Source organism: Theropithecus gelada, chromosome 8 (genome assembly GCF_003255815.1).
Source record: "Theropithecus gelada isolate Dixy chromosome 8, Tgel_1.0, whole genome shotgun sequence".
In the NCBI taxonomy this organism is placed as follows: domain Eukaryota; kingdom Metazoa; phylum Chordata; class Mammalia; order Primates; family Cercopithecidae; genus Theropithecus; species Theropithecus gelada.
Window position 1 is genome coordinate 21,430,685 of NC_037676.1, and position 21,816 is coordinate 21,452,500.

The following is a 21,816-nucleotide window of genomic DNA, read 5'->3' on the forward strand; positions in this document are numbered from 1 at the left end:
CTCATTATTTCCTATGTGTTGGCCCTGTCTTTCCAACTGGGCAGCAGAAAAACCACATTTTAAATCCCTAACATGTACTCACCAGATTTGATTTGATTTGATTTTTATTTATCGTATTTTATTAGTAGCCACAGTGCTGAGAGCAGTGCAGGTCAAACAATCAATCCTAACAGCTCCCTGTTACATCTATGCCCACTGGTGACTTTTCTCCTTCAAGGTCTTTGAAGCGATAACCACAGGCAGCTCATTCTCCTGGCCAGGCCCTGTCCTACCTCTTGGGAGTGACATATGTTTTGTACCATCGAAGGCTCGGCTTTCTAAGCTTCCTATGGAGGATTGAGGGTGGTAAAGGATGGAAGGAGGAGAGAGCCAGCATATACATAGCAACTACTAAGCGCCAGGTGCTACGTGCTGGGTGTTTCACAAATGTTATCTCGTTAAATCCTCAACATTCCTGTGAGGTCGATGTTAGTTTCCTCTTATACAGACGAGGAAACAGATTCAGGGAGGTAAACAATTTGCTCATAGTAAGTCAGAGAATCAATCTCCTGCGTCCACACTGCACTTGGAGCCCCAGTCCAGGGCTGTGCATGGCTGAGGCTGGTGTGGCTAGAGGTAGAGGGGCCACCAATCTCAAACCAAACTGCTTACACCAGCACCACCACCTCTTAGACCCCACACATGGCCCCAATATAAGCTGTCACCTGGGCAGGGCCTAGGTAGTGGGTGTGGAACCCACTTAGACTCTGGAGTAGTAATATGGCCTCATAAGTAGGCATGTAGGTTTTGGGCTCCAATCTCAGACAACCACTTGCTAGCTGTGACATCTTGGGCAAGTTGCTTACCCACTCTGGGCCTCAGTTTCTTATCTCCATTACCTCCCTCTTTTATGAGGACTACATGAGGTGCTTATGTAAAGCACAGCACTTGGCATTACTTGCCAAGTGCATCAATGATGTTTTTTCTTATTTTCCTTCTTCCTCTTTCCTCTCTCCTTTTCCTCCTCCTTTTTATTCTCTCTTCATTAGTTATTGTTGTTGTTAATATGTTCTATGGATATGACCTATAGGAAGAGTGTCTGTGGCCAGGAGAGACAATATGGCAGGTGGAGACACTGTTGGAGATGCCAAGGGGCACACCTTACAGGTCACCTGCACCAGCCTTCTACCCAGTGTGAAAATTCTCTGGGTCACCCATGTGTAATTACTGTCATTCACAAAAGCCTGCTCCTCGGTGGAATATATGCGCAGTTCTTGAGCAGTTCAAATTCTTAGAAAGTTCTATCTCATAAGGGACCAAAATGTGGTTCCCTGGAAACTTCCCCCACTGGTCCTGAATCGGCCTAGTGAAGTCCAGCAAGATCTCTTCTGTTTTCCAATGAGATTTCCTTAACTCTTTAAAGGCCATTCCTTCTCATGCGTCTGTAGTTGTTCCAATAGGCTAGCCTTTCCTACTTCTTTCCGCTGCTGCTGACCTGATGTGGTTTCTACCGAACCTGACCATTCAGATTGCTTTCCTATGCTGGTCACCATCCCTCTTAAATTAATGCGGCCAGAACAGAAGACATTATTCCAGTGTGGCATAAACAATGCAAACAGATAGAACTTTCTAAGACCGAGGAAGGATCACCATGCTTCAAAGACGCTGCCTGCCCTCGCCCTCTCTCCTCCCCGCTCCCCAACCCCATCGCTTTCTAAGAGCATCTGCTCAGGGGTGAGTGTCTGAGGCACAGAGGACAGTGACAAGCCCAGGTTCCTCATGTCAGGGCAAGGGTGGATATGGGTTTCTGGTCTTATACATTTTCTGGGTTTGCCCATGAAGGAGTGCCGGGAGCCACCAGCTACCCCCTCAGAGCTGAGATCAGAGTTAGGTGAGCAAGACACCCTTTGGGGTGTCTCATGGAGGTCTGGGGTGTGTGTGTGTGTGTGTGTGTGTGTGTGTGTCAGAGACAGAGAGACAGACACAGAGAGAGAGAGAAAGAGAAAGAGAAAGAGAAAGAAAGAGTGAGTTTTCTGCCTGATCCAGGAATTCTCCTGGATGGCAGAATTGGTTTCCATAACGACTTTCTGATATAAACATATTTGATAAAAATAAGTTAACAGCGGAGCTGTGGTGGAGCACGGAATCTCAGAGTGCTGAGAGAGAGAGAGACAGAGAGAGAGAGAGAGAGAGAGAGAGAGAGAAACCTCCTAGAAGAACAGCATTTTCTTTCTCTTTCACCCCACCTAGTCAGCCTCTCTATACACGCTTGCCATAAACCAATGAAAAAGCTTTGTTTACAATATTCCTGTATATACTGGCTCCCTTCCTGCATGTATACCTTATTTATATCTGCAGTCTCTCTTTCTCTCTCTCTCTCTTTCTCCTTAGTTACCTGAAGCACTACAGTATGTATGGGATAATATGATAAATTCATTTCCAATTCACTGCATTATCCCTTGAATATTTTAATGACTCATTGAATGAAGTGAAAAAAAGCTATTTCAAATGAACAATTATGCTGCATTAGTCTAAGGGCTGATTATATTTAAACACTGCTCACATGGATAACAGGACACAGCGACCTCAGCATACGAGAGCTAATTTGGCTCTTATCTCCAAATAATTTCACATCGCAAATTACCATGAAAACCTAAAGGGCTTTAAAAACATTCATCAAAAGATAATATTCCACTTTGTAGCAACATTTTATTTAAATTATTTTGAATGGGAGCAAAAGCATCTCTGGGGCGGGACAATGACAGTAGAGTGGGACAGTGAGTGATAAGGAGATGGCAGGGGCACTGGCTTCTGTTAAAAATAGAGGTGGGAAGTGTTGGAGAGGAAGGGGCTGCAGCCCCAAATGTGGGCAGTGCACCATAGGCCTGGCTGTCACTTGCAGCCCAGCATCACACCTGGGCTGTGGCCTGGGATGACTCCAGGGAGCCTGCTCTGGTCCAGGAGGTCACAGGGGATCCCTAGAGATGGAATGATGGGACTGACTGAACCCTTCCAGGCCCCAACATGCTTTGGTTTCCACAAAAGCTAGATGGGGTCATGTTAGGTCCTCCAGGCTGGGCCTGGACTCATCTAGTTTCAAAGGGCAAAAGGATGAGCTGTGTTGGGCACTGTCTAGAATCTTTACTTTGCAAAACATGAGTCCAATTGTCTAAGGGAATTTGCTAAATCATAACTAGCTGCTATGGTCAGATGTCAAAGTTGGGGGTTGTGGGGGAGATAATTACATTTACCAAGGTCCTACTATTCTGTGTTAGAAGCCTTAATCTCAATGAACGCTGGGAAATAGATATTATTAACATGCCCATTTTAATGAAGAAACTGAGCCTCAGAGGCTTCTCCTCTTTGCATATGTAATTTCCTTTTTCCTTGTCTCCACTCTGAAGAGTGAGGATTTCTGTCAGTTTCACAGAGGCGAAGTTGCAGTCTCAGACAGGTCAAACAACTAGCGCAGTAGTGGAACCGATCACTCAGGCACAAGTGTCCTGGCATGTGCTACCCACATAACTGGAAAGCAGGGAGCTGTAATTCTTGCCCTGTTTATTGGATTTCCCATTATTTCATTTACCTAATGCACTTAGAGGTCCTTCCCACCTGGAAGTGGCAGAGCCTGGAACCTCCTCTCGTTCATCTGACCTAAAGTCCAAGCTCTTTCCCTTTCCCTTCAGGGTGGCCACATACAAGTCTGGTTAACAACCACCTGGTTTATGGCCACCTTTGTGCTGTCTCCATCAGCACGCACTCTTTATGGCCCATAGATCTGAACCTATGTGTTAGGGAGCCTAAGCCATGCCTTTTAGCTGCTTATTACTTAAAATGGATCCTCACAGTACAGGTCAAAGCATGCATGGAAATTACACAAATATCAGTGGCAAAACTGCAAATACAGCTCTAAAGAAAGAAGTCATTATTAATCCCATTTCCTTGGTTTGACCTCTTCATCTGAACTTGCAGGCCTGATAAAGATTGTTTATTCTGTTTATTATCATTAGCGGGCTTCTGGATATATAGAAAATGAGATTATATCATTATTTTTATATCGATATATTTAAATTTCTACAGGCTCTGCCGCTCCATTGATTAGAAACAAGGATACACGTGCTGCTTCCTATAGTGCCTCTCTCTAGGGAGGCTTCTCTTCTTTGTATATGTAATTTCCTTTTTCCTTGTCTCCACCCTGAAGAGTGAGGATTTCTGTCAGTTTCACAGAGGCGAAGTTGCAGTCTCAGAGAGGTCAAACAACTCTCTCAGCAGTGGAACCCATCACTCAGGCACAAGTGTCCTGCCACGTGCTACCCACATAACTAGAAAGCAGGGAGCTATAATTCTTGCCCTGTTTATTGGATTTCCCATTATCTTATTCACCTAATGCACTTAGAAGCCCTTAGGAAAAAAACCTCTAATTATGGAAAAATTTAACCCTACAGAAAAGTAGACAAAATAATGACCCTTTAGAGACCCTTTTAATTCAACCCAGAAATGGTTGCATTTACAGTTGCCAAAGGTTGAGGGCACTGAATGAAAGGGAACCATGAACTTGCCAGTTTCCTTTTCTTTCTTAAAACAAAAAAGATATTCAGGGCAAATTTTAGAATCATTGACGGTTTCTAGGAAGATTTTCTTTTTTGGAAGTAAAAAGGTACTCTTGTCTCCTTAATTGTTCTTAGTGTTCTTTGTCACCAGTCATGATATTCTTTGTGGAAAGTATTAATATACCATCTTCCTGTGTTCAATATTCCCATTAACAATAAAAAGTCTAATGAAAATATCTGCATGAAAAGCCCTGAACACTAATTTCAGAGACAAATAAAAGATGAACCAATAAGTGTTTCTTTGAAAATGAATGATGCAAATTAATTGATATCTTAACGAGCTTTCAGCATGAAGATTATTAGTTAGATGGAATCAGAACTGAAAATCATCTTTAAGGAAACGCTAAGGACACTGCAGTTGAGGAGAAAGATGTTATCTGTCAATGCTCAGTTAGAAATCTCTCTTGCTCAATGAGAACCTTTCAAAGAGGGAGCCAAGTGGGACAGAATGCCTTATGTATCCGTGTCTGCCTGTCCTAGCCTAGCCAGGTTTGGAGACTGGAGCCTAGTCCTGTTCCGGAGTTGATGGAAACCCACAGGTATAGGAAGTTCCACCCTAAGCCAGCCTCTGGGGGCCTCGTAATACCACCACTGAGTTGTGGATTCCTTCCTTGGTCTCTAGAATAGAAGCCCTGTGAGGGCAGAGCCTTCCTCAATTTTCTTTGCGTTTGTGATGCCAGTGCTAGCCTAGCTACCTGATTTAGAGCAATAATAAGAATATAACAGCAAGTAACAATGTAGAGCTTACTGTGTTCTGGGTATTGCTCTGAGCACTTTCCTTAAAATAATGCGCTTAAGCTTCATAGCAACAGTGTGAGGTAGGTATACTACTATCTCCAGCTTATGACTGAGTATATTGAGACACAGAGAGGTTGAGCAACTAGCCCAAGATCACACAGCTAATAATGGTAGATTAGGAATTCAAACCACAGCAGTCTGGCTCCGGAGTCCTCGCTGTTAACCACTGTCCTATACTGAATAGTGTTCTATATCTATTTCTTGAATTAAATGAACAAAAGGGTACTATGAATGGATGCCTTGTCCCTATTGCCAGGCATCTAACTTCTAGTTTTTATTTAAGTTATCCAAAGTTCCAGAGCTTTATCCTACTCCGTACTAAACCCTGCCAGCCCCTCTTTGGAATGGAGGTTGGGGGGTGCCACAGATCTTTCTTGTATTCCTAAAAACTAGTTGCTGTCCTGTTTCAACCCAGATAGGCTATCAAAAAATTGTCCCTACTGAAGGGCTCCTATGGCCATGGCCTGATCTACCATCCAGTTTGACCTGGCCCCCTAATATCAGGGTCAGCTGAAGTTCCACCAGGTTTGCTTCTGTGGTCATTGTGAACGACAGGGCCATGGTCACTCTCTGTCTGCATAGACTTTATGGCAGGCTTTCCTACTGAGGCTGTTTGGGTAATGATGGTGTTTAGGGTGTAGCATTACAGGGTCCAAAACACTTACCTAGCGTGTTCTATTTAACAAGATAGTATTCCCTGGGGACAGTTCCCTGGAAGCATCTACCCATAAAGGGTAGTCAGAAAAAGAACTCTGGGAGTGAGCCGGCGGGTGGTGGAGGGAACCACAGAGATGATGCCTTCCACGTTATAGAGAGGGGATAGTGGCTCCTTGTCCTAGTGGAGTTGATGGGAGAGATGTGGTTTGAACTCAGGCCACATGGTACGGCAGGGAAGGCGTGTGACTTGGGGTTAAGGGGTGTGGATTGAAGACTCACCTTTCTAACCCACTAGCTAAGAGGCAGCATCATTCAACCTCTCTGGGCTCTACTTTCCCCATCTATAAAACGAGGATGATGTCTATTTCACAAAGTGGTGTTGAGCTTCAAGAGTTTTAAAAGTGCTTTTCACTTGAAATTGCTCCACAAATGAGTGATGTTAGGAAGGACCAAGGCATCCCCGCTCTACAGTCTTCCTTCAATCTGCTCAGTCCCTCTGGATGCTTGTTGAGCCGGAATGCCATGTTCTCCCCAGACCGACAGAGGGGGCGGTTCTGCAGGTGGGGTAGTGCCTGGGCAGCTGCATTTTAATAAGCTTGTCTGCCAATTTGAACGCACTCAACTGTTTGAGACCCACTTAGCAGCGGCGAACACCAACGCAAAGGAAGTGCTCCGGGTTTGATCACAGCCTTCGCTTCCTCTGGTCGAGGTCTAGAACCTGAGACCTAAATGAATTTGGTTGACACCGTCTCTGTGGTTGGCGGAATTTTGGGGAAGGTGGGCGGGGCCAAGTGGATATTGCTGCCGCTTTCTGCGGAACACTCACGAGGGAAGCGGTGCAAATGCGACGGAAACCCAAGCCTCCTCCGGCCTGAGCAGGAAGGCCGAGGGCCGCACCCGGGCAGGTGGCACTGGTAAGCTCTGTGGCTTAGCAGCCTTGCCGGACAGCTGCCACCTGTCACCTGCCACCTGTTCTACTTCTAAGCTGGGCTGCCGAGGCTAAACTCATGTTTGGTGCACAGAGCTCCTGTGAGATGTCCCTTCTGAGTATGGGGGTGAGGGGAGTGGAGGAGTGGGGGGTCTTCAGGCTTGGAAGAGAGGCAGCCTCATGGTCTCAAGTCCTCTCAATTCTGAAGTCATCCCATCCCTAGCTGCTTTCGCACTTTGGCCTCAGGACTGCCGAGCAGAGCTCCCTAACAGGAAGCCCTGTGTGCCTGGGGTGGCTGTGAATGTGACCTTCAGAGCAATACTTCTCTCTTGAGTGTTTCACCCCTGAGACTGCGGGGAGGCCTAAGTTCAGAAAATGACAATGCTCTAGCTTTGGGGGGTGAAGGGGAGATGCCAGATCTTTCTCTCATGCTCACCGCTCTCCTCCCACTTCCTGATGGCTCAAACCTCCCAGCTCTGTCCCTTTGTGTGCTTATGGTGTTTGGCCAGGGAAGTGTGTGGAGTAAGAGAGGTGGCTCCAGCACTGCCCACGAAGCTGCTGCTCGGGTCTCCCTTGAGGAAGCCCCTTCCAGGGCCATAGGCAGGGCTACCTCTAAGGATGGCTGTCCACCCGAGCTCCCTGGGAGGGGCCCTGGTCACTGGGCCACCAGCTGGTTACAAGGGTAACTCCCCTGTCACCCCCCTACTCCCACCCAGTGGCTGTGAGAACCCTGCCTTGCTCAGGATGGTCAGAAGCTAGTTCAGATTTCAACCCCTTCCTCTACCCACAGTTCTGGAAGGAAAAACACAAACCCCTCATAGTTGCAGAATTGTCTGTTTTCCAAAGTGCTATCGTAAGTCATTGGCTCATCACAATCACAGCAAGTCAGCAGCACGTTTCCCGTATTACAGAGCAAGATGAAATGTCCAGAGGAGCCGACAGAGGTCACTGAGTTGGTAGCCAGCCAAGGTCCAAACCACAGCCAAACTTTGTTTTTCTAGTTCTCAGTTCCCACTATCTTACAGGGTTGATGCCTTTGTACACTCTTTGCAAAGCCCATCTGCAGGTGTTCTAGGCACAGATTCATGACTGTTTGAGGCTAGTGTGGACTTCCCCAAAGAGTACTGCCAGGCACTCATGAACAGAAAGTTTCAATAACCAAATGCAATTGGGAAATCAGTGTATATGATATAGTGCATATTAGACTAGTAAAATCTCCAAAAGCCCTTCAGTTAGAAACAGAATGAGTTCAGTTCAACCCAGAGTATCCGAAACTTGTTTGGCAACACAGCCTTTCCCTCCCACATAATGGCACAAACAAGCCACCAGATTTGAGGACCCTCCCTGAAGAGGGTGAGCCAGGCTCCTTCACAATTATCATGATGACAAAGACACGAAGATGAGAGGCGGCCACTTGTTTCTGTACACAAAGAAAAGGAAGTTGCTGTGCCTCTCTCATGCCCCATGCCCCATCACGGGGAGGAGCTCCAGGACTTCCTTGGCTGGTTCTGCCACCTGCACGTCTCAGAATCCCCTCAGTGCCCCCAAATCTAGTGGTGTGCTGAAGCCAATTGTTAACGTTTCAGAAACAGTGTGAGTCAGTTGTTAAATCATCAGGAGCTTGAAATTAAATCACAACTCCTGTGGTGGGAGTATTTATTTATACCATAAAAATCAGCAAACACTAGAAATCAGGGCTCCCCCCACCCTTCCAGAAGGCTGGGTTACCAGCATACCACTGGCCTTGGGACACTTTTGGAAATTGTTGGAAAACTTGGGAGGGCTCTGACAGCTGAGTGCTGGGGGAGAGGGGACATGGAAGTCCTCGCTCCAACCCTCTGGGATGAGAGGTGGGAATGGCACTGAATAATAATCTTCCAGCTACAACCCCAAATGAGTCAGAGAGTGCCTCCTGGCCTGCTTACCTCGATATCTGTTACCAGCCAATGTCTCCAGAATTTCTGTGTGGGTTCCGCTCTGCTTGGGGCATCTGGATCCACCATCAACAGGATATAGGTTGCGCCCTGTAACACATGTACCAAAAGGTAATGTAGCATCATGGCTGAAATAGGAAAATACCACGGGCAGACCTCCTTTTCCCGCCATTCCAACTGAGAATGGCTGAGTAGCCCCGTGGCATCCTATCCAATTTGTCCTTGTTCTCGTGACATCCCTCTCACATCACGTTTATTCTCAGAGAAATGGCATCTGTGAAGCAGACAGCAGGACTCTTGGCTTCCCCTTTGTGAGGAAGAATAAATCCAACAAGATATACGTACCAATCACCTGGGAGTTCCGAGCGCTGTGCTGGGTGCTGTGGAGGAATTAAGGAAACCTAAAACAGGTCTCTGATCCTCAAGAAGCATCCAGCGTAGTTGGAGTGACTTGCTTATCAATTCAACAAATACATGAGGACTTATTGTGTGCCAAGAACAGCACCCATCATGAAGAATACCAGGATTCATTCATCCCTTCAACAAGCCTTTGCTGAACACCTACTACGTACCAGGAGCTGCTCCAGATGCCAGGAGGCAACAGAGCACAAGACAGTAAGGTTCATACTTTCAGGAAACTTTTATTCTAGGTAAAAGGCATAGATAATAAAAATAAATAAATAAGCAAGGGAACATGTGAGTACTGCTATGATGAAAATAAAACAGGGTGGGATGAGAGGTGGGAAGTGTTCTGGAAGGAAAAAAATAGCTGCTATGAAGGTCTTCAGGTGGGAAAAATAAGTAGGCTTTGAGGAGCAAGGAAGAGTACCATTGTGGCCAGGGACAAGCCGGGGGAGGGTGGACATGGCAGGTCGGGGAGGGAGCAGAGGCCAGGCCACAGGGGGCTCTCTAGGCCTGGGTAGGGAGTGGGATTTTGTTCAAGGTGCAACACAGAACTGCTTCAGGGTTTTAGGTAGGACAGTGATATGCTCTGATTTGTTTTTAGAGGATTCTTTTGGCTGCTGAGTAGAAAATGAATGATCTCCAAAGGCCAGAGAGGAGGTCAGGAGGCCAGTTAAGAGACTCGCAGTAGCATGTGAAGGATGATGGCATCTTGGATTAGGATGGCAGCAATGGAGATAGAAACGAATAGATGAGTTGGAGGAGTATTTTTAGGTAAAATCGGCAGGGTTTGCTGATGGATTCAATGGCAGGGCAGTAAGGAGGGGGATGGAGAAAGAGAAATTGAGGATGAATCCTGTGTTTCTGGCTTGAACAACTGGGCCACTTAATGGCACAGATAAGACTTGGAGAGGAAGCTGTTTGAAGGTGGACATTCAGAGTTCTGGTTTAGACATCTTGAGTTTGAAATGCCTCTCAGAAGACAATCAGGTATGCATGTCAGAGTCTGTAGTTCAGAGGAGAGATCAGGATTGGGTGAACAAATTTGGTTGTCATTGATATAGAGATGGTCTTTAAATCAGTAGAGCAGACACACAGAAGAAAAGAGGTCTCATGGCTGAATTGTAAAACATGCTAACATTGAGAAGAGGGGAGAATCAGGGAAAGGGGACTTTGGAGCCAAAAAGGTGGGGGGAATACCTGGAGAGCAGGTGTTACAAAAGCCAGGATAGAAAGCGTCTCAAGGAAGAGAAAGTGATCAGCTGTATCAAATGCTGCTGAAAGGTAGGGCCAGATGAGGACACAGATGTGACAATCCGATCTGACAACTTGGATATCACTGTTATCATGATAAGACCGGTTTCAGTGGAGTAGAAAGGACCGATGCTTGGTTGGAACAGGCTGAACTGAGATGGGAGATGAGGAATTGGAGGTAGCTATTAAAGATGATCATAAAAAAGGAAGTTTTGGTAGGAAGGACAGCTGAGACATGGAGTGGCTGTAACTAAAGAGGAAAGAAGAGTCAAGATATTTTTTAGAGAGAGGGATAATGTTTGTAGACCAATGCAAATGGTCCAGTATAGAAAGGGAAATAGGGATGACAGAGAGGAGGAAGGGGATTGTCACAAGAGCGGACTTTGAGAAGTGGGGAGGGGACAGGATCCAGAGTGAAAGTGAAGGGCTAGGTCTTGGGTAGAAGCAGAGGATGTGGGTTCCGATGGAAGGTGAGATAGTGAGGAATGAGGAAATTGTCTTCCGATTGCTTCTATTTTTCAATGAGTTAGAGGCAAGTTCATCAGGGGAAGAGGGATTGTAGGAAGTTTGGGGACACAGAAAAAGGTGTGAGATCATCATTTAAGACAGTGAGAAAATGAATATACCATAGATATGTAGTAGGTTACTAGATAGTATTACATTTCATAGTTGTGTGCTTTTTAACTGTTCAAGTACACGTGCTGAATATGTGGTAGCTGGGTTTAACTTGGATAGGGACTTAGGTGTGAGTATAATGGAAGACAGGGAATTGAGAGAGAAAGAAGTGAGTAAGATGAATGAAGTAAATGGATAAGAGTCCTGGCCCTCCCCTTAACAGGGAGAGGCAGGCACACCCTGTTGTTCTAAATGCTTTCTGGTGTTCTAAATGCTTAAGCAGAGGAGCATTTATCAAGCATGGACGGGACAGGGAAAAGGGAGATTAAATCTCTCTACCCCAGTAGTCCAGGAAGGCTGCAGAGTTGTCTTTTGAGCTTAATCTCAAAGGCTGAGCAGGTAAAGTATCAGGAAAAGCACTCACTAGGAACAGGTAAGGGTGTGTGCAAAGGCAGTGGTGGGTGTTTGGGGAATGGCTGGGCCATAAGGCATCTGGAAAGAAATAGTAGGTGACAAAGTTGAAATGGGTATTGGGACCAGGGAACAGAAAGCTCTGCACATCATAAGTTGCTTAGAATTTATTATGCAACAGGACCCACTGAAATTGTTTGAACAGGCAACTCATATCATCAAACGTGTGCTTTGGGGCTGGGCATGGTGGCTCACATCTGTAATTCCAACATTTTGGGAGGCTGAGATGGACTGATCGCTTGAACCCAGGAGTTCAAGACCCACCTGGGCAACTGGCAAAACCTTGTCTCTACAAAAAATACAAAAGCTAGCCAGGCATGGTAGCCCACGCCCATGGTTCCAGCTACTAGGGAGGTTGAAGTGGAAGGATTGCTTGAGCCCAGGAGGCTGCAGTGAGCTATGACTGCACCACTGTACTCCAGCTTGGATGACAGAGTGAGATGCCGTCTTAACAAACAAAAAATAACACATGGGCTTTAGGAAGGCACATGATGAGACATGATGAGGATAGAATAAAGGATGAAAAGCAGAGCAAAAAATCCAAACAAACCCTGAAAACTGCAATACTCTGGAGAAAGACCACAGGGATTTCCATTCAAATAGTAGTAATAGAAAGGAGAGACATGTGTACTGCAGAACTCACAGCATGAGGTGACCGGGTGGGGCAGATGTGGGAGAGGAAAAAGCCAGGATGACTCTGAGATTCTGTCTTGGGCAGCTTGGTGATAATAGAGCCATGGATATTAGGGGTAGCAAAGTCAGGGGACAGTGAGGCAGTGAGTTTGGTGTTGAAACCTACAGGGAGAGATGCCCTTTAAATGAGGTTGGAGCTCTCTCAAGACTTGGCAGATGGGCTGTGGACATGGAGAGGGACGAATCTATAGATTCATGGATTGTCCAGGGAGAATCTGTAGAGTGAAAAAGAAAGAAAGACTGCGGTGGAACTTCAGTACTCAAAGGGGGACAAAGAAGGGAGAAAGAAGCTGAGGAGAAGAGAGTTCGGCAGAGAGCCAGGGGAGTTAGTGTCATGGATGCCAAGAGAGAAATGAAGGAAGGGATAAAGGTTGTGTCAGTATCACAGTCATCAAGGCAGATGAGGGCCACAAAGTGATTGTTGGTTGTGACAATGAGGGGATCGTGGACACCTTAAGATGAGTTTAAGTTTAGAGGTAAAAATATTGACTATTGGATTTTAAGACCCAGAAGAAGCCGTAAACCACATACTAGAGGCTACAGGAACCTAAATCAGAGAATGAGAAGATAAACCCAAGAAAATCTCCAAGGACTCAAAAGAAAAGAAAATAGTAACTGAAAAAAAGGAATATATACAAAAGTGTGTTTGTGTAAAATCCCAATAGAATCCTATAAAGAGAAAACTGTACATAGTATCTGATATATCCAAGAAAGTAATAAGAAAATAAAAAGAAATAAAGTGTAAATATGGTAAAAGAAGAAATGAAGAAATAAAGAAATAAAGTCATATACCCTCTCTCTTTTCCTTTCTTCTTCTTGTTTTTGTTTTGTTTTGTTTTGTTTTGCAAATGACATGATTGTCTACATGAGGAATTAAAAAAAAATCAACTGGAAACAAAAGTAATATTCTGTAAACCATTACAAATCGTACACAAAACTGGTACTTTTTACATATTAATAATAGTCCTAAAAGTATACATTTAAGATCCCATTAACAATGGTAACAAAACATGTAAAATAAGTAAGAATGAACTTGATGCCAAATGCAAGATTATACAAAGAAAACAAAAACATTATTGATGCACATAAGAAGGAAACTTGAATAGATAAAGAAATACAATGCTTTTAAATTGAAATAATCATTTTGTAAAAATGTCAATAAACCTTCAATTAATTTTTTAATCTAGCACAATTCCAGTCAAAATCCTAAATATTCTGTGAATATCACAGAATAATTCTAAAGGTCATAATAAATGTAAAAAACAAGTAAATAAAAGAAAAATAATTATCCAAGGCAATATTGAAAAAGATAAAATAGGGATGGTATTAATTTTGGAGATATTAATGTATCTTATTAAGTTACAATAATTAGAACAATATGGTGTTGATTAATAAAGGAATCAAAATAGAAAATCCAGAGAGAAAGTCAAGTTTTCAATATATGTATATTTACTATATGATAGTTATTTAAAATGTTATTTAATATATGACATAGTTATTTCAGATCAGTGGGGAAAAATAGATTATTTTATAAATGTTATTGGGAAAACTGGCTCACTATGTGGAATAAATAAACTTAGGTCCCTATTTCTTTCAGACACCAGAAAACTTCCTTATTTAAATATGAAAATGAAAAACAAGCTTTAAAACTGGTTTAATAACATAATATTAAATTTATGCAATAGAACACTCTGTTAGAGTTAGATCCTTATATACTCATATAAGAAATTATCTAAAATATACTAGTATGTGAAATAAGTTACAGAATAATGTGCATGATGTCTCAAATGTGCAGGAAAACTTTATATATCTAACTACATATATATATCTTTATAGATATATTTGCATATGCATAGAAAATGTCTGAAAAAATACACACCAAACTGTTAACAGTAAATGTCATGAAGGGAAGATTGATATATCTAACTAGATATAATTTTGACTCTTTTATATGGCAAAAAAAGTCCAAAATAAAATTCAAAGACAATAAACTGAGGGCAAATATTTGCAATATGTATGAAAAAATGTGAATATCTTTAATATACAAAGTACTCTTTAAATCCATAAGAAAAAGACTAATAACTCAATAGAAAAATGGATGAACAGCATGAGTAGGTAACACATAAAATAAAAAACACAAATGATCAAAAGCCATATGAACAAGTTTACTAGTCATGAAAGGTAAGCAAAGAATAAAATAAGATCCAATCTTTGACCATAAAATTAACAAAAGTTTTAGTGTTCATCTCCAGAGTTTTTAAGGTATGTAGAAACAATGGGTAGATCGCCAAATCCTGTGAATTCTATGTCATTGTCTGTTTTTTAAAAAAGGAGAGAAGACCAAAACCACATATCGTACACATGTATATGACTCTATGGAAAGAAAACTAGAAAAATAGAAAGTTAAATGCCGACTGATGATCTCTAAATGATGGGATAATGATGAACTTTATTTTCTTCTTTGTGATTTTTTGCATTTCCCGAAGTTTCTGCAATAAAATGCATTGCTTTTATACTTAGACAAAAAGATTTGCACTCAAGGAAAAAAAAGTCACGGTGAGAAGTCCCAGAACCCTCATTCTTCTCCTATTTGAACAATAGCCAGGGGAAGTCTTCTCAGTGGCAGACTGCTCTCCCTCGCTGCTCTGATGTTCCCTGTGGCCCCTCCTGTCCCTAACCCTACACTGCTGCCTGATTCTTTAGGACAGCACTCCCCAACCTTTTTGGCACCAGGAACTGGTTTCGTGGGACAATTTTTCCACAGATGAGGGTGGGGGGGGGTAGTTTCAGGATGATTCAAGCATATTACATTTATTGTACACTTTATTTTTATTATAAATACATTATAATCGATAACGAAATAATCATAAACTCACTGTAATGTCGAATCAGTGGGAGCCCTGAGCTTGTTTTCCTGCAACTAGATGGTCCCCATCTGTGGGTGATGGGAGACAGTGACAGATCATCAGGCATTAGATTCTCATAAGGAGCATGCAACCTAGATTCCTTGCATGTGCAGTTCACAGTAGGGTTTGTGCTCATGTGAGACTCTAATGCCACAGCCAAACTGACAGGAGGTGGAGCCCAGATGGTAACAGGAACAATGGGGAGTGGCTATAAATAGAGATAGAGACTATTTTATACTTCTGTAGGGCTATAGACCTAGTAAAATGCCAGCCTTTAATAGGTGCCCATGAATTCTTATTATACCATGGATTGGTGGGTCTTAGATAAGTCCTCTTTTCTGGCTTTCTCCTAAAAGATGAGGGTGCTGAGCCAGGTGATCTACTTGCCCTCAGATTCTAACACCTATTTGGTAGATTCTGAAGCTATCTAGACACACTGTAAAAATCAGACTGCTTATATGATCCAGCAATCACACTTTGGGGGATAGAAATCCGGGTGTTACTGCAGCACTATTCACAATAGCCAGGATGAGGAAACAACAGGATGCCTATCAACAGATGAACAGATAAAGAAAATGTAGTATATCCATACAAAGGAACACTATTCAGCTTTAAAAAGGAAATACTGCAGTTGGTGACAACATGGATAAACCTCGAGGTTATTATGCTAAGTGAAACGCGCCAGTCACTGAAGGACAAATATCGTGTGATTCCACTTACATGATGTATCTAAAATAGTCAAACCCACAGGAGCAGAGAGGAATGGTGGTTGCCAGGGATGGAGTGGGATGGGGAGGGGCATGGGGAGTTGCTAATTGATGAGTATAGACTTTCAGTAATGAAAGAAATTCTAGAAAGCTTGGTGTACAATATTGTGTCCATAGTGAACAATATCGTATTGTACACTCAAAAATCTTTTGAGTAGATCTCAAGGTAAGTGCTCTTATCGCAATAAAATAAAATGAAAATAAACTAATCCCACTTGAATAAGGCAGGATGAAATCCAAGTTCTTTGCAAAGACACTGCACATCTAGAAGCATGACCACACGCTCTGCTGGCAAGGCTGCGGGGAAACTGAGGCTGCATGCATTGCTATAGGAATGCATAATATGAGTGATATGCCTTTTGACTCAGTGATCCCATTTCTGTGATTTTTCCAACTAAAGATATCTGCACACTTATGAAATGACTTGTATATAAGGTTGTTCATTTCAGCCCTGTCTGTCACAGTAGAAACGAAGTGAAAATTGTTGGAAATACTCAAGTGTCCATCAGCTGGGGATTGGTTGATAAATAATGATAAGTACTCACAGTGGAAAACTTCGTAACTGTAAAAAAGCAATGACGATCTCTAAGATCTGATATGAAAAGCTCTCCAGGATAACTTTAGTGTAAAAAGCAAGGTACAGAACAGCATATCTATTATTTTACTTTTATATAAGGAGAAAATAAGATAGTTAGTCACATTTGCTTGTATTTACATAAGCAAACTCTTGAAGGGTGCTTAAAAAACTAACAGAGGCTGTGGGTGGTGGTATTGATATGGGTAGATGAGATAGATACATCTATATGTGTGCTCTATCATACTGATTTTTAAAGCCATGTGAATACATATTACCTGCTAAAAATAAACCAAACTTATAAAATAATGTGGAATGTGCAGCAGTCACATAATATTTTGGAGGTGTATCATCATTATCCTGGAGATATCAGTCTCTAGTGCACTTTCACTGATGCTGAGAGGTAAAGAGGGATGGCCTTGTCCCTTTGCAGCAAGGAGAGCTCGGGGAATCCTCATTCCACTTTTGAAGGTTATTTGGGGGAAGGGCAACTGCTGGAATAGGACTCTGGGCACTATGGAGCAGGGCATGAGCAAGGTGCAGGAAGCCACACTAACAAATCACAGTACTTTGGGATGATGATGATGACATAGAAGCAGAATTAGATCTGGATTTGTCTAGATAAAGTTTTAAAAAACAGCTATAAGGAGGCATAGTTTACATATAATAAACTTCACCCCTTTTAAGTATACATTTCAATGATTTTTTTAAAAATTTACAAAGTTGTGCCACTGTCACCATAATCTAAATTTAGAACATTTTTATCACCCCAGAAAGGAATCTTGTACCATGTGTGCAGTCATTCCCTATTGCCCCCGCCAGCTCCAGGCAACCATGAATCTACTTTCTGTCTCTGTAATCTCCTTTTTGCCCTTCCTGGACATTTAATATAAATGGAACCATAATGCTTGTTTTTTTGTGTGTGTGCTGGCATCTTTTACTCAGCATAATGTTTCTGAGGTTCATCCATGCTGCACATGTATCAGTACTTCATTCCTTTTTATTGTTGAATAATATTTCATTGTATGGAGAGAGACCACATTTGTTTATCTAGTTGATGGACATTTGCTTTATTTCCACTTTGGCTATTGTGAATGATGCTGCTGTGAACATTTTCTGTAAGTCTCTGGGCAAATACTTATTTTCAATTCTCTTGGTTAGATGTCTAGAGTGGAACTGCTGGGTCATACTGTAAATTTATGTTTAATATTTTAAGAAACTACCAAACTGTTTTTCAAAGCAGTTGCCCCATTTTACAATCCCACCAGCAGTGTATGAAGGTTGTAGTTTCTCCACATCTTTGTCAACACTTATAATTGTCTGTCTTTTGATTGTGGCCATGCTAGCGGGTGTAAACTGGTATCTCATGTTTTTAATTTGCATTTCCTTAAGGACTAGTGATGTTGAGTTTTTTTTCATGTCCTTATTGACTATTTGTATATCTTTGGTGAAATGTCTATGTCAGTTTCTTGCCCATTTACAAATTGGATTATGTGTCTTCTAAAATTGGATTATTTATCCAGAAATAATTTTAATAGATGTGTCCCAACTGGGAGTGAGGGAAAATGGAGGCAGCAGGGTAAGTGGAAAGCAAGATGGCAGCAAATATTTCCATAGATAGGAGAGGGGCTACCCAGTTGGAACTCTGCTCTTATCAGCTGTCAGGGCTGGACTTGCCTCATTCTTGAACTTCTGGTTTCCAGCCTCAATCCCCATCTGTACCTGGGGTTGTACAAAGCCTTTCCCACTCCTGCCTTCCCAGCCATCAGTCCTCAACCACATCATTGTGCCTGAAATGTTCTTTTCTTCTTTGTCTCTGAGCCAGTCCTATTTTCCTCCTTTACCTCTAAGCCCTTCCATTCTTTGCTCTGGAGCTGCCACTGACAACAAGCCATCTCCCCTCCATCCTCTCTCTCCAACAATTGCTCTCTACCTCTTTGTGTTCTCCTGGTTTTCCCCTGAAGATCCCCTTCCCCTCACTGCTCTCTTGTAGTATGTGTTCTCTCACATCCCATAAACTCCAGGGTCAGGAGGTTGGGTAGACGCCATTGCACCCTGGTGCCTTCTCTGTGACACAGGCCATTAGTTGAATACATCCTCTTTCTGTCTTGGTTGCTGTCACCTATGACTTCTTGGTTGCTACATTCACCAAAGACAGTGTGGCACCTGCTCCTAGTCTCCTTCTTGTCCTTGAGTCTTGCTCTTACTCTGGTGAGTTTAGCAAACATGTGGAACACTCACCCAACACCATGGCCTCTCTGGTTCCTGGGTCTTTCCATCTCAGGCAATCTTTCCCTCTCTATCTCAACCATCAACTTCCACAGCCACACCCTGAAGCTGCTTGTCATCCCCCAAACTGCTCCACCTCCAAAACTCACTAATTCTAGCCATAACCCCCTCTTTCTCCAGCTTGCTTCTTCAACTAAGTCTACTGGGAGTAGTCTTCAACCTCAACGAGGACCTCCAGGCCACTGATAACTCCTTTCTCAAAGCCCATCAGTGGGAGCCGATAATTTTGCATGGCAGTGATTTTCTTCACTTGTGTCTTAATCAACTTAAATGGCCAGAACCTGAATTCCCTTGTCCTCTGTCATTTGAACATTTTCCTGACAAAACCCCAAAGGTGGGTAAACCCAGCTTTCCTTTATTTCCGTGTATGACCTGAGCAGTGAGTGCTGCAGAGGAAAGTCACATTACAGAAGAGATTGGCCCCACCCTATAGTTTTGGCTACCAGCTTCATTACAGGCCCTGAGTGCCACTCCAAATTTCTCTGGTCAACTTGCCCTCCCACCCTTACTCATGACTTTCCAATATTTCAAGCCTTCCCCAATATCCCTAAATCTCCAACCTGCAATCTCCCCTAACTCCCCTGACCCCTCTCTTATCAGGTAACATTCTCATTGATGACTTCTCAGAGGAAATTGAAGCCATCAAATAGTCCTTCAAGATCTTCTTCAAGGTTTGCAACCCCCCAGTGCATCTGCCCCCAACCTCTTCTTCTCCCCTCCCATTGTCTTAGAGAAACTGGGTGGCTCAAGCCCCAAGAAGGAAGAGATTGCTTCCTCTGTCATGCTTTGGATCCTCTCCCCATCATCAGCAATACCTTCTCTCTCTTGAATATTACATTTTCCTTTTCCTCCTCATCATTAAAACATGACCAAGTCTCTTTTATCTTTAAAGACATCTTCCTTGGCCCCATATCCTCCCCTGCTTTTCCCCTATCCTTGTCTCCTCCCTGCTTCACAGACAAAATCCACGCAAGAACTGTCAACACCCTCAGCCTCTGTTTCCTTACTTCCCACTAACTCCTTAATCCAATCTGCCCCCATCGCTTCTGCTGCAGCCCTTGCTAAGATCACCACCTCCATGTCACCAAATCCAATGGATGTTTTCCAATCCTCATCACACTTGGCGTCTCAGCTGCAGTTGACATGGCAGCCCACCCCTTCTTTATAGGAATACCTTCTTCCCATGACTTCTGTGCTTCCATCCCATTCTTCTTCCTCAAGCCTTTTTTTCCCCACTGCTGGGTCCTGGGCTGTCTTTAAAAACATTTTTTTTTTTTTTAAACAGAGTTTCACTCTTGTTGCCAGGCTGGAGTGCAGTGGTGCAATCTCAGCTCACTGCAATCTCCACCTCCCGGGTTCAAGTGATTCCCCTGCCTCAGCCTCCCAAGTAGCTAGGATTACAGGCAGGCACCACCATGCCTGGCTATTTTTTTTTTTTTTTTTTTTTGTATTTTGGTAGAGATGGGGTTTCACCATGTTGGCCAGGATGGTCTCAATCTCCTGACCTCATGATCCACCCACCTTGGCTTCCCAAAGTGCTGGGATTACAGGCGTGAGCCACTGTACCTGGTCAGCTATCTTCTTGTGTCACCCTAACCTCCGTCTCAGGAACATAAACCCACAGCCACATTTATTTCTCTAAACTAGAGCTCTCCTCTGAGATCCAGACCCTATGTCCAATGACCCACTTTCCATCTTCCTTTGGCTCTTTCAGAGCACCTCACACTCATCACGTCCAACAACATTGCCTGGTATTTCAGAGTGTCCTATCTTGGCAAATAAAGGCACCCTCCATCTGGAAATGCAAACTAGAAACCGGGGCACCATCTTTGCCATGCTCCTCCCTCTTTTCCTCCTCTTCCAATCCACCACCAATTCTTGTCAATTCAGCCTTTCAAACAGCTCTCAAATCCACCCATTGCGCCCGCATCACCACTACCATCACGTCAACCATCATCTTTTGTCTTGGCTACTGGAATAGCCTCCTAACTGGTCTCTTTGAAACCCTAAGCAATTTTCTACCCTGATCCAGAGTATTTTTTTTTCAAAACACAAATAGATCATGTGATCCTGCTGCTTAAAATCCTTCTCTGGCTTCCCTTGGATCCTTAATGTGTTCTACAAGGGGTTGCACAATTTGACCCTGCAATCAGCCCACTGTCCTTGTCATCTTGTACACATTCTCCTGCACTCTGTATTCCAGTTTCATGGGCCTTCCTATTTCTAGGGTTCACTCTGCTCCCTCCCCACTCATCACCTTTGCATATGTTTTCTCTATGTCTAGAACACTCCATCCCTGGAACTAGTTAACTTTCATTCATACTTCAGAATTCAGTTCAAGGTCATTTCTCTGGAGAAGTGTTCCTGAGCCCCATTCTAGGTTATGTTCCTTTGTTAATCATCCTTGTTAATCATCCATTTCTTTCACTCTGATGCTCATCTCAGTTTGTAGTCAATAATACATTAATCAGCATAGTTTTTGATTAATGTCAGTGTCCCCCACAAGAGTATGACCCCCTTGAAAGGAGGGATGGCGTCTATTTCTGCTTGCCATTATATTCCCAGTAGAGCACAGTGTCTGCACACAGTAGACACTCAATAAATATTTTTGAATAAATTATATATTGTGCGTGGCCCAGGTAGTTCCATTGTTCGTTCGTTCGTTCGTTCATTCATTCATTCATTCACTCACTCAACAAGCATTGACTGAGTCCTTTTCATATACTAAGCACCATGCTAGGGGCTTGGCATAAGAGATGAGGGAGGCACAGCCTCTGCCTTTGAGGGCATAGTAGCCTACTGGGGGAGTTGGATATGGGTGCAGAGGGTCCAAGGACCCTCTGTGCTGTAACCAGGCATATATCTAGCACTGGAGAAGCAAACCTAAGGAGGTGATGAGCCCTGCTCATGGTGACCAAATAAAGACCTGCAGAGGATGC

At 43.3% G+C, this 21,816-nt stretch overlaps 1 protein-coding gene across 2 annotated transcripts in view; it reads right to left on the bottom strand.

Moving 5' to 3' along the window:
- PEBP4 (phosphatidylethanolamine binding protein 4) overlaps positions 1-21,816 on the bottom strand; it is a 225,777-nt gene that overhangs the window by 94,322 nt on the left and 109,639 nt on the right. For both annotated transcript variants that reach the window (XM_025394107.1, XM_025394106.1), the window contains exon 4: positions 8,898-8,996. In XM_025394107.1, the coding sequence (XP_025249892.1) occupies positions 8,898-8,996 (99 nt within the window). The remainder of the gene's footprint in view (positions 1-8,897; positions 8,997-21,816) is intronic.